General features: G+C 40.6%; 1 protein-coding gene across 8 annotated transcripts in view; it reads right to left on the bottom strand.

Annotated features, from left to right (window-relative positions):
• CACNA1E (calcium voltage-gated channel subunit alpha1 E) overlaps window positions 1-13,750 on the bottom strand; it is a 499,672-nt gene that overhangs the window by 59,470 nt on the left and 426,452 nt on the right. For all 8 annotated transcript variants that reach the window (XM_072129136.1, XM_072129138.1, XM_072129135.1 and 5 more), the window contains 8 exons: window positions 10,551-10,654; window positions 4,702-4,817; window positions 4,202-4,255; window positions 4,012-4,101; window positions 3,715-3,924; window positions 3,235-3,347; window positions 2,276-2,388; window positions 2,026-2,157 (listed from right to left, as the gene is read on the bottom strand). In XM_072129136.1, the coding sequence (XP_071985237.1) occupies window positions 2,026-2,157; window positions 2,276-2,388; window positions 3,235-3,347; window positions 3,715-3,924; window positions 4,012-4,101; window positions 4,202-4,255; window positions 4,702-4,817; window positions 10,551-10,654 (932 nt within the window). The remainder of the gene's footprint in view (window positions 1-2,025; window positions 2,158-2,275; window positions 2,389-3,234; window positions 3,348-3,714; window positions 3,925-4,011; window positions 4,102-4,201; window positions 4,256-4,701; window positions 4,818-10,550; window positions 10,655-13,750) is intronic.

Genomic DNA, 13,750 nt, shown 5'->3' with positions numbered 1-13,750 from the left:
CACCAATGCAGAAACATATCTTGTTAAATCTCTGAACTGAGTGGTTTTGATCAAAAACAATTACACAATTATGATAATGAAGCTCTGGTGCTCCTGTGGCTGCTCCGGCGCTTCTCCTCTTAACCTAATTATGCACTGCTTCAGAGAACGCTGTTTTCACTGTGTTGTCCCTGACAGGGAGAAGTAATCAATCACTGCACCATCCCCCAGCTGCTGTGTATGAGTCATTCAGCTAAGGTTGATTTAGTCCTGTCTGGACAGTTCAGGAAGCTCTATGAAAAGTGTTTATGAATGGCAGCCTGTATGCAACCCAACTTTCCCAAGGCCCTGAATTTTATAACTGTGTTTTTAGCAAAACCACTCAGTTCAGAAATTGAACAAGATCTGTTTCTGCATCAGTGTCGCTACAGCATTATCAAGGTAGGTTTGGTTCGCAATGCATGAAAACAAATGGTAGATTTCCTTAAAAGACCCTTGTAACAGACAGGCAAAATGACAAAAAGTGTTTTTTCCAACCTGCCGATACTGGCAGCAAATAGTTCACTACTATAATAGTAATATCAACTGAAGGTAAACAATAAAAACGGATCAAAGCTACAGTGTGTATATTTGGCTATAGATCTCTTATAATTTCCTGCCTTTATCATACATAAACATATTCACGACTACGCACCCATTCACTGGCGGTATAAGTCACGTAACTCAGCTACATGGAGGTCAGAACTAAAACATATTTGTTTTTCTTATAGTCTGTGAACTGTGAAGTCGGGTAAACTGCCGATGGAAAAGTGTGAGCTTCTTTATTAAAAAATGACATTTGTATTGTACCGAGGTTTCTCTTCTGGATCGAGCCGGGTACCATAAAGCTGTGTATATACATTGCCTTTTCCCTGTGTGTTTGAACTGTTATTATCCTTAAATGAAGACACTTTATCATCTCCATTGTGGCGCTGAGCCATGTTTACAGTATTCTAACACTCGCTGCATTGGTCTTGATCAATATTACGGTTATTCATCAGTATAATTGGAGCTGTTCTCCGTCTGCATGACATAGTGAGCTAGATGAGGGTCCACCGGGAAGGTTGCTGCAATGTTACTGGGATCTTGACATTTTTCAACCAATTACTGCTGCTCTGTTAACCCTTTAAGGCAACATATAATATTTGTACTATTACTTAGGCAAAGGTAGAGTTTAAATAGAGTATGAATACAATTTCTTGGTTACAATATTGATGACCGATATTATTCCCTTAAGTGTGACAAGGATGTCTTCCCCAACATACAGCTGGTCAACAGGAAAGCCAAGAATCTCATTCCCACCAACTGCTTCTTGACGACTATCAATATTCTCGGAAACCCACAAGGGATGTTGGCTACTAAGTTGCTCACACCTAATACCTTCGTTTGTTCCAGTATCTCATAGTTTTGCCTAAGTTTCGACATATGGAGATTATAAGGAGGCCCAATATAGACTATGGGTGCTCTATTATGGTACCATACAACTCAGAGCTTATACAGGGCAAAAATATATTCTTATTCACATTCAAGGAATTTATAAATGCCCTTGGGGAGGGGTAGGAAAAAATAATAAATAAAAACTTAGCTTAGGCTCTAACTTTGCTCCAGTACTTTTAGTTTTTGGGCATGCACTAAACTAGGAGTCTGAGGGCCACGGATCTGCTTCAGCCAATGAGTGCCCTCGTCGCACAACAGGACATTACTTCTATTTTCCAAGGAACTTCACTGTCTTTGCTTTCTCCTTGTCCGAGGAGGCCACTCATTGGCCAAAATGAGATCCGCGACCCATAAGGAACTGAAAGTACTGGAGTAGCGGAACAAGTTGCCTCCCCAATCCCCCAGGAACCCCTCTAACTGAATCTCACACAAAGTATAAATACCTGTTATCTACTTCACATAAAATTTCCCTGCCTCTTCATAGTGTCTAAATCTACATGGACTTGTATCTTGATTGACATCCAATCAAATTCAACAATTTAAAACATTATATGGATAAATATAACCTACCTGCCGCCATACAGCTGCATTCCCAGTAGTGCAAACACAACAATGAAAAGGAAAAGGAGGAAAAGCAGGCTGATAATCGACTTCATGGAATTCATCAAAGAGACCACCAAGTTCCTCAAAGAGGCCCAATATCTGGAGAAATGTACAAAGTTCTACCATTGATTTTTATACAACGACATTTATGACAAATACTAAATGATTCAGAAAGAAACTATTCAACAAAAGCCAAGAAAAATATAACTGCACTTACTTGGTGATTTTGAAGATCCTTAAAAGACGTAGAGCTCTTAGGACACTGATTCCAAAAGAAGTCCCAGGTCTAAATATGGCCCAAATAACTTCAAATATACTTCCTATTGTGACCTTTATAAGTGGGAAAATGACATTCAATAGATTCTCTAGAATTTAACAAGTAGGAATTCAAATAGGCAGAGTATTTTTGTTTTGTTTTTTTACTGATGAAGAGGTTATCATTGAATGTCCTAACTGAGTCCCCTTTATAACCTCTATTAATAAGCAATACAGAGAAAGATGTAAAGAATGTCATAAAGTATATTGGGTGCCAAAACGAATGGCGCTGATTGCTCTGGGAGGGTATGAGTGATCTCAAAACATCCAACCTTACTGAATTCAGTGGAGACAGTTGGAGACAGGAAGTGGTGAAAAATCCTCCTTGAAGCTGTTGGCTACAGGTCCTAACATTGGGACACCAATCAGGGAGTAAGATTTCTCCTTATGTTCTCTTTAAGGAGAGATTACCAATTAAGGCAGCCTTCAGGTGTCTGTAGGCCTATAGCCATAGATGTTCCACTAGGGGATTCTGGGAAATATGCAAATAAGTTTACCTAGATGGCAGCAAGAAAAGCATGACTCTTTTGCTACCTTGTAATAATCCAAGGAATGTCCCAGAATCCTCTAGTGGAGCAACCATGTTGAGACCGCGCTCTCGACAGTCGAGAATCTGTTCCTTCTGGCTTCGCTTTAATCCATTATCGTGTCATTAGGCTTCCTGAAAGTCATGCTTTATGGTCAGGGGGCTCCCTTAGAAGGTAGCTAAAAGAGGCATGGATTTCCTGGTCCCATCTAGGAAATCTTATTTGCATATTTCCCGCAATAAGTTGTGAATCAATCAGGCTATATATACATTGGTCTGCTTTATATATATTGTCTATTTTTATCTTTCTCTAGCAACGCGATCGGATTGCTCACCCCACAGTCGAAACAATTAAATGATGAGTGGAAGTAGAGACGGGGTCCCATTCCATACATCTTGAGAGACATCTCCATCATAAATAATCCAAGAAATAGGAATTCTGCATAGTCTAAAAAAGAAACAAAAAGAGACAAAGCCCAAATATAACTAATATTTTTATAAAGTTTCCGGGCAATATAAGTGAATGACTTATAATACTGGAGCAGCTGGAATGGGGGATTTCTTTGGCTATGGGATTTCTTGGTTATATGTTCATCAATGCTTCAGCTTCTCCGTAAGTCCCATTATAGATGAAGAATAAGTTATGCATGCACAACTAGCTACTCCATTCATGTAGAGGTTGGTCGGACTCTAATTCTCATAATCAGTGTAAGATTATATGGTTAGACCCCTAACGATAAAAAAATGTAAAAAAATCACAAATGTCGTAGATAGGAGGTTACTTAATATTTCCTGAACATGCCTCAACTACTTACATAGAATATTGGAGAGCCAGCGTGCCTGGTCATGGTGAACAATGGCCACACACGCAGTGTTGAGAGCAACTATTCCTAAGACCATCCAATAGAAAACTTGAGATTTGATCAGATGGCGTATGGATATGCGTAGGAGTCGTTCTTTGTGACGGAAATAGGATGCGCCGTCCATTTTGTTACTTTTAATACTGGCTCTTGCAAGAGGAGTGCCTGCAAGGAGGACATATTGAATCTGGTGTTGTAGGATGGTCTATATAGAATACACATTAAATGGCATCAATCGAAATCTACACCCACCGACAGAAGATATGTCAACACAGTGGTCCTCATTGGTGTCGCGGTTCATGGCTTCTGTTCTACTCCGTTTGATTGTTGCTCTTCTTAAAACTGTACGAAAACAGAGAACAGTGTCAAAGTGTGTTCTCTGTGTGAAGGTCAAAGAGAAATAAGGACCATGAAGGTCTTGAAGGCCTTAGAATAACCTTACCTTCCAAAGCTGAGGTCCCAGAATTTTTATTTTCTTCGGCTAACATTACTTCTTCTGAAAAAAATTGAACATACAAATATGTGAAACCTCCAAAATATGATTTTTGTTTGACAAATTATCAATATGGTTAAAGAGGTTGTACAACATTAAACAACGCCCACTTTATTCCATAAACAACCCCACATCAAGTTGTGGATGGAATTGCAGCTTGGCTAAAATATAGGACATCTAATATTTTGAGGCATGACTGCCCAACTCAGGCAAGAGCACACCATAAACGGGAGCCACAGCCTTCTATTGTGGGGATGATCTGGTCACAACTGTTGTGGCCAGATCACGGACACAATTAAGGTCATCTGAATGTACCCTAAAGAGAAGTTAGGGTATTTATTTAGTTGGTTGATCGTAGATCTCGCCCATTTCGCATAAAATTCTAAATATTGACAGCGGTTTCTTTGCTATAAATGGCAAATTAAAGTTTATTGCATGAATTCTCTCACCAGCTTTATCTATCCAAGCCCGATACCCATTCAATTCCCTCTCAATCTGCTGCTGCCTGCGCAACTTCATGAAGGCCCGTCGGTTCTCAACACGTTCTCTTTCTTTGGCAAATTCACTGTGTTGTAAAATTTGATAAAATAGTTTAGAAAGAACAACATTGTTATAAATTCAGCACAAATTAGTGGTCAATAACAAACTTTTGAGTGTTACAGAGAGGAAAGCCAAAGCTCTGGTTGGCCTTATATAACTACCTCCATAGGTGGTATAAACCTGTACAGGGCTCTTACTCTTGCATTGGCTCTTAAAATATGAGAGTGGGGGGGTAATGTGAAGAGGGAAAGGGGCTCCAACTTTTTCTCTCTACCCTTACTGGTTACAACCCAACACTTTTTGGTAATTTTTACCACTCCCATAAAAAGGTGTGTGGTTCATCAAAAAATTGGCATGGTAGTAAATAAAGGAAAAAGTAAACTAACAAATGTAAAAATGTAAATGTAAAACAACAAAGTGGTGTAAACCTAGAGCAAACATCTGGCAAAAGATTTACACCTAGTATTAGATAAATCTGGCGCAATAAGAGACTGTATGCTCTAACTCTTACATTGTCTTACATTCAGACAGTTCTACTTTTTCACATATACATTATACAGGCAGTTCCCGGGTTATGTACAAGATAGGTTCCATAGGTTTGCTCTTAAGTTGAATTTGTATGTAAGTAGAAACTGTATATTTTGTACATTGTAGTTCCAGACAAAACATTTTTTTGCCCCAGTGACAGTTGGAGTTTCAAATTTTTTGCTGTAATGGGATTATCAATAAAGCTTTGTTACAGACACATTACAGCTGATCATTGCAGTCTGGGACTAAAGTAATAGCATCCAGAGAGCTTAACCAGAGGTCACAGGTCATTCAGATTTAAATTGGTGCCTAAAAACTACCAGACTGGTCTAAAATCTGCAAATTGATAATAAAAGATTTACTCGTCTCATATAATGGTCCCGTGGCTGCATTTCCGGTGGGTTTTCCAACGTTTTGGGGGATCGCGTCGGGGATTGTGCCGCATACATAAATCGGGGGCATGGCCGACGGACGATCCGATGGATTTGGATAACGCGCAGGATTTAATGTCAAATTGTGTCGCAAGACGCGCACTTACATGCACCAGGCAGAAGAAGGTGAACTCCGGGGACCTGAGCGGTGAAGTGACACATGCAGGAAATTGGGCACACGATCTTAGTGAATCGCGCCAGACTTCATCCTCGTCGATCAGTTCGGATTGGGGATCGCGACAGGACCGGTTACATAAATGTGCCCCAATGTGTGTCAATGGCAGGCAGATTGATGACCATAAATCTCTACACTGGGGTATCCAAAAACAATATTTTGGGGGAAGGATAATTAATCTCCAGTCTTAAATATGTGTACAGACAGTCTCCTACTTAAGGACACCTGACTTACAGACGACCCCTAGTTACAGACAGACCTCTCTGCCAACTGTGACCTCTGGTGTAGTCTCTGGATGTTACTACAATCCCAGACTGCAACGATCAGCTGTAAGGTGTCTGTAATGAAGCTTTATTGATAATCCTTGGTTCCATTACAGCAAAAAATTTTGAAACTCTAATTGTCACTGCGGCAAAAAAAAATTGTCTAGAACTTCAATTATAAAATATACAGTTTCGACTTATATACAAATTTAACTTAAGAACAAACCTCTGGACCCTATCTTGTACGTAACCTGGGGACTGCCTGAATATATGTGTTTTTATTCCACTGCATTAAGTGGATATTTAATGCCTGTATAATGAATACATATTTTACGTCAATTCCATAATGAAATACTGCAGCAGACATCTATATGCATCAGAAATATATCTGCATTCACACAAAGCTTCTCAATGCATCGCCAGTCGCAGGGCTCCACACTGCAATAGTCCAAATATTATGGACAAAACACAACTAAGCAAAAAATTTCGATATTATACTGTATTCCCTATGGGGACTGCAGATATTTAAGGGCGTGAACCAATGTCTAGTGAGTACTAACCCATCAGACCCAAGTCCTCCTCCCCCACCCAAAACTAACACTGCAGCACAAACAATAAGCTGTTTACACATTCTGGAACTTTTGCTGTTGCCATGGAAACCAAGTGAAATGCATAAAAGTGGGATAAGAAAATTCAAGGGTATCACCGGGCACATGTATGTAACAGTATAGCTGAACTCTGCAAAAGGAGATGCCTCCAGGCTGCTCCCTCATGTTATATATGTTCCCACCATCTACTGCTAGATTGTATTGCATGGCCACATCTTCTAATGTATTCCCTTTTCTGTAAAGTTAACTAAAAATATAAAAATATAAGTTTATAGCACCTACATATTTTTATTGCCGTACAAAATTAACCCACTAATACTGCTTTTTTTTTTCTCATGTTGTTTCTTAAGAGAATTAACCATAGCGCTAATCCATCAGCCGTTCCACAAGCATCAGAAAACAATCGAAAATGGTGGCATAATACTGCGATTGTGACGAGGCCAGGAGGGTGGAGCAAAAGATGATTTCTACACCATCATCCTCAGAAATAAGTGACATGCCATTTCTTTGCTGCGGATCAAAAATCTAGAGCGAGCCCTATGCTTTCCACTAGCTCTGATCCTGTCTACTTGTTGACCCTGTGCTAAATTGCAGGTGACAACTAGGCGATGGTGCTTACCCTGGATATGTGCATAAAAAGTATGATAAAGAAATATGAGAGACAATGACAAAAAAATAGCCAGGTGAGGCTAATGGAGTGAAAATGAGATGGTTGAAAGGTACAAAATCGTAAGGCAGTAGAGTAGTCAAAAGTAGAAACAAAGGTCAGAATCAGACCAATAACACAGTAGAGTACAGAATCAGAAGACTAGTATATAACCATCCCTGAATGAATTCACAGGAGTATTAATGTGTGGTCACAAACCCAGAAACACTGCAGCAAGAATCCTTTCAGTGCATTCTAGTATGTGATAAATTTCACTGCTACTCTATTACTCTGTGGATTTGTCATGTTTAAATTCAATTTGCCCAATCCTGTTTTCACTAACACATAAATACTTAACTTCTCACATTTTAGGAGGCCTCCTCCAGACTACATTCACACTAACGTGTGCACACTGTGCCATAGCACGGCAAGCACATGTTGGAGCATGGGAGAGGAGGAGGGGGTGAGTGCTGCTCACCCCCACCCCTCTCCATAGAGATACATGGTGCACGGCGCTATAATACGGGGAAAAATAGGACATGTCCTATCTTTTTCCCGAGTACGGAATGGTAAGGTGCTGCGTGCGTGCGTGCTGCAACGCATCGCTCCGTAACGCCCATTGCTGGCCTATGGGGGACATGTACACATATATACGTCCCCCAACAGTCGCGCAACGGTCGTGTGAATGTAGCCTAAGACAGGAGATTGGTGAGGGGGGCAATATAATTCCAATCACACCAACCAGGAGGGTTGGCTCCAGTTTCCGTAGGCCCCTGGGCATTAGAGCCTCAGTAGGCCCCAGATTTTTAGGGTCTTACAAGTTTGTGTGATACGAAGAGCCCCAATGATTTGGAATCATTTGCAGTGAGCTCACATGGCGGCATTAAAAATTCAGAAACTTAAACTGTCTCCTGTTCCCTAAAATATTTCCCAGTTTATCATCCCAAACAGCCCCCTCATGGTAATTTTATATAAGCCCCCCTCACACCCTGTGGATTCATTAGACACATCCCCCTTACCCCCATGGATTCCTTATGTACAGCCTTATATAGAGCTCCTCTTGCCCCCTGTGGATTCCTAATGCGCAGACTTATGTTCTCCCTACCCCAAGAACTCAGTTCTAGAAGCAGCCCAAAAATTGCAAACTTATAATACAAAGACTGAAAATCTTTCATTTGTCAAGTGTCATCCCAATTTCCCAATTTGCATATGCATGTACCCCCAGCCTCGCTCCTTGTACGACACGGCATAGCACGCAGTTATTGAGAATGAGACACAGCCACCTCCAGACACACACAGTGATAAGGGGCTAACACCGGCATAAACCCACTCCACAACCTACACACACACAATGAAGTGTCTCGGCTCGCAACTCAGCGCTACAGGATCTCTAGCAATAAAAATCTAGCGCACCAGAAGTAATGTATTTGGGTTATTTTTTTTGTGTAAGATTGCTAATATATATTTATTTATTAGTGGAAGCTTTTTCTTACCTTAAATTACTGAGTTGCGATATTTTAGAATACTGTGCTATTATGTAACTCGGAAAGCTGAAGGTAAGACTGTGTACTTCTACCACGCAGACATCGCTTGGCTTGCTGAGTTTTTATCATGCAAAGTAGCCAGGTCACTTAGTTCTGCAAACACACGGCGTAATGATACATGCTTAGCTAGGATGGAGAGTGCTACCGGATAATGGCAGCGGTATCCACAACCTATGGAATTTAGTTCTGTAGAATGTCAAATTAGTCAATATATAAGTTCTCTTGGTTTGTTAATGGATGTTTTTCTTTTAAAGGGGGAAAAAAAATCAGATGACCGATTTTACAAGGGGTGAACCTAAACTTTCTGCTGCCAGAGATGAGCTATAGAATGGTACTTCCACAACTCCATCCTGTAGTATTATATGGTTATTTTTTAGTATGCGGGTTCTCCATCAAGTGTTTACGCCCATGTTGGTATCTGGTGTGAAGTTGACTGCTCCCCTAATGCTGCCACCCATCTTGGAGCAGATGGTGCTGCCTGAAGCAAGGTGCTCAACTGGCCTCATGGCTGGTTCACCCCTCCATATAACATGACTACCTCTCCTCTCAGAAGAGAAGCTGGCCGTACACCTTTCAAAGCAAAACTATTGAATAGTATTTGAGAAAATTTCATAGTATCATAGTTTATACGGTTGAAAAAAAAGACACATGTCCATCAAGTTCAACCAAGGAAGGGAAGGGATTGGATAAGGAAGGGATTTAGGGGAAACAATTCTATATAACATAACCATCAATGTTATTTAGATGTAAAAAGGCATCTAAGCCCTTCATGAAGCTCTCTGCTCCCTGCTGTGACCAGCGCCTGAGGCAGGCTATTCCACAGAGTGACAGTTCTAATTTATTTGTCAATTGACAGATTCGGTACAAATATGGAGATTTTCAAGCAATGCAGTCGAATGGACCAATTGTGGGCTTGTATGCCAGTTTTTTTGTCATACAAACCGTAAAATAATCACAATCCCTGGTGCAAAGGCAGGAATTGCAATGATTTCCCCCTTATGCCAACTCCATGCCAAATCAGCATCATGCATGGGTCAATGCGTACAGGCTTGAATGGATGCAGGTTAAAGTGCAATTGTACGCCAGGCAAAGTCATTCACTGAATACATCAGGAGGTTAAAGACTCCCTAATATATCAATGGGAACATCATATGTGGGTGCACCTTGCCCAATGTTTGATAAATAACCCCCATTTACTTCTATTGGACAACGTGTTTGTGAAAATGGATAAGAAAATGACTGAACCACGACCATTAAAATAACAGAATGTACATTGATCCATTACAAAATAATGAATGTAGTGCAGCCATGTTCTAAAATCTTACGACACATGGATGTGTGCACCGAGCCTTCCCCAATAGCAGATACCTTTGACAATGGCTAATCTATCATAATTACCAATTATTAGGAAAGTGGAAATGTAGCATTCCAGACCATTCTATTTATTAAGACCATCTTCTGGGGAAGGGTTTGTATTTGGTTGCAGATTTTCCTGACTTTGCTCCTAGGTGAATACGTAACTGGAATTATATGTAGTGTAATTCAAAAACTCGTTACACTTACCCAGACAGAACACCAAGGACTAAATTGAGGACAAAGAAAGACCCAATAATAATAAGAGGAATAAAGTAGAGCCAGTTCCAAGTGGGTCCTAAGGCATCATTGGTCTACAAGAAAAAAGAACAATAACATAGGTCAATATAACATGTAGACCTTCTCAATAATAATAATAATAATAATAATAATAATTCTTTATTTATATAGCACACACAGATTACGCAGCGCTGCACAAAGCATGACAAATTGGACTCTGTCCCCATGGGGCTCACACTCTAAACAACCTACCAGTATGTTTTGGCGTGTGGGAAGAAACCGGAGGACCCGGTGGAAACCCACGCAAACACGGAGAGAACATACAAACTCTTTGCAGATGTTGACCTGGGTGGGATTCAAACCCAGGACCCCAGTGCTACCCACTCAGCCACCGTTCCGCCCATATATCTTCTCAAAGACCAAGATTTCATTAAATCTCAGTCAAGTAAAATCACAATTCCTTGATATTTCTTTAACTCATCATATATTATTTAACTGTAAAGATCGGTGGAACGCCCTGTAGCTCCAGAAACATCTCAAAAGATACCGGTGCTCCATCTTATAAGGTTTACTTAATAACCATTATTGGGAGTTAGTTGGTTGACGGTTTAACCCAAGTCTAAATGTCCATTATATTATACTGGATTGAACATACAGTCTCTATAAAAAATTGTCATCTTCGCTCTCTAGTGGCTGAATCCTATTAATTCTAACCTTATAATAGTGAAATAATAAGCCAACATGAAGTGTGCGAGGAGGAAAGAGGGAAAGTTCATGTTAATTAATGGCACAGTCCAAATGTCACTTCTGATCCTTTCACATTTACAGACATTAGGATTTCACATTCAGACTTTAGTAAAGGAAAGATAGGAATATAAATAGTGGACTTATATACTTGTGGTAATGGGGGCAGGACATTATAGGTGAAGTTTATGGAGGAGAGTAAAGATCAGATGAGCAGCTTGTCAGGACAACACACTTCATGAGACTATGCCCTAAGATGTCTATCCTATGTGTGTAGTTTCCTAGTAATTTTATAGAATTGTCAAGGACTTTACTATCATTTTGTACCTTAAAGTGAACCAGTCACCAGGAATGTAATTTTTAGCTGGTGACAGGTTCCAATAACTGGTGCGATGCTGATGCATTTAAAAATGCCTTTGTCAGCATTCTGGATCATTTCAATACTTTATATAAGTTTAATTCACATTACCTGGCTCCCTGCCAGCAGCATGTGGTGAGTCCTCGGAGAGGAGGCTGATGCAGTATGTGTGTGCCTGTGTCTTGTCATGCATTCTTCTATCTTACACTATCCCTCTATCTCCCTTGCCTGCTCAATGCACAAGTATTGTAGAGGTAGTATAAATGAGAGGAGACTGACACAGGCTTCAGCTGCTTTCTCCCCAGGACTCACCACACACTGCTGGCAGGGAGTCAGGTAATGTAAATTAAACTTACATAAAGTACTGAAATGATACTGAATGCTGACAAAGGCATGTTTTTAATTAGCATAGTAGTATATAGAAATCTATCGCCAGTTAAAAATGAAATTTCTTGTGACAGGTTCGCTTTAACCAAATTTAAAAGGGTATTTTTTTTTGTTGAATACAGATGACATATCCACAGGATATACATGATTGAGGCAGGTTCTACCTCTGACCTCCTTCCTGCAGCTTGTCCAAATGCAGAGTTTGCCATACATGCGCATGCACTTTCCATTTAAGTCTATAGGAACAGCAAAAAAAAAAACTTGGCTTTTTTTCCATAAACCTTAATGAAGAATGACTGCGCATGCGCAGCAAAATTGCATTTCCACCTGACCATGAAAAGAGGTTCAGTGACCTGTTCTTGGAAAAGCTGGATGCAGACTGGCTGCAGTACATTAACACATTACTTCCACATGTACAGGAGCTGCCTGAACTGTCCAGATAGAACTAATCAACCTGAGCTGGATGACACAGCTGTGTGCAGCGACTGATTACTTCTGCCTGTCAGTGACAGCACCGTGATGACATATTCTCGGCTTATGCTGGGTAGGACAAGGCTGGAGCAGTGTATAATTAGGGTAAGAGGAGAAGGTGCTGGAGCAGCCACTGGAGTGACAGAGCCTCATTATCATAATTTTATAATTGATTTTTTAAGCAAAACCACTCAGTTCAGGGATTAAACAAGATATGTTTTTGCATCAGTGTAGCTACAGCATTTTACATATATGTTTGGTTCATAATTAGAGATGAGCGAACATACTCGTCCGAGCTTGATGCTCGTTCGAGCATTAGCGTACTCGAAACTGCTCGTTGCTCGGACGAATACTTCGCCCGCTCGAGAAAATGGCAGCTCCCGCCGTTTTGCTTTTTGGCGGCCAGAAACAGAGCCAATCACAAGCCAGGAGACTCTGCACTCCACCCAGCATGACGTGGTACCCTTACACGTCGATAGCAGTGGTTGGCTGGCCAGATCAGGTGACCCTGGGATAGACTAGCCGCTGCCCGCGCTGCTCGGATCATTCTGTGTCTGGATGCCGCTAGGGAGAGAGCTGCTGCTGGTCAGGGAAAGCGTTAGGGTGTTCTATTAGCTTACTGTTAGGCAGGAGTGATTCAACAAGAACCCAACAGCCCTTCTTAGGGCTACAATAACGTTATACTTTTTTTTTTTTTGTTTGCTTGTGGCTGGGCTTGCTGGCACTAGTAGTGCAGCTAGTACCATATTGTGAGGAATTTGCAGGGGGACTTGCTACCGTTGTGTTTAGCTCTTAGTGACACACATATCCACCCCAAAGGAGAATCCAAACGGCTTACTTACGCCTACAGTAGCGTTATATATATTTTATTTCTGGTTGATCTGCTGGTGGCTGTCCTTGCTGCAGTGCATATACTAGCCAATTGTGAGGAATTTGGAGTGAGACTTGCGACCGCTGTGTTTAGCGCTTAGTGACGCACATATCCATCGCAAAGACCGAAGTGGGAAAATTTATTAGGGGTTGGATTTCAATTAGGCACAGTCTGCCATTTCCTTTTTATTTTCCTTTTATTTTTTCATAACTCAGCGTCATCTCATCAGTGTGCTTTCATACTTGGCTAGAAAATAGCCATAGCAATAGGATAGCATTATTTGGTTTTAAAAACTAAAAAACACAAAAAAAAACTAAAAAACACAAAAAAACACAAAAA

Source organism: Engystomops pustulosus, chromosome 10 (assembly GCF_040894005.1).
Source record: "Engystomops pustulosus chromosome 10, aEngPut4.maternal, whole genome shotgun sequence".
Classification (NCBI taxonomy): Eukaryota; Metazoa; Chordata; class Amphibia; order Anura; family Leptodactylidae; genus Engystomops; species Engystomops pustulosus.
The sequence above is the reverse complement of the archived record's forward strand: the minus strand, read 5'-3'. Positions and strand labels throughout refer to the sequence as shown.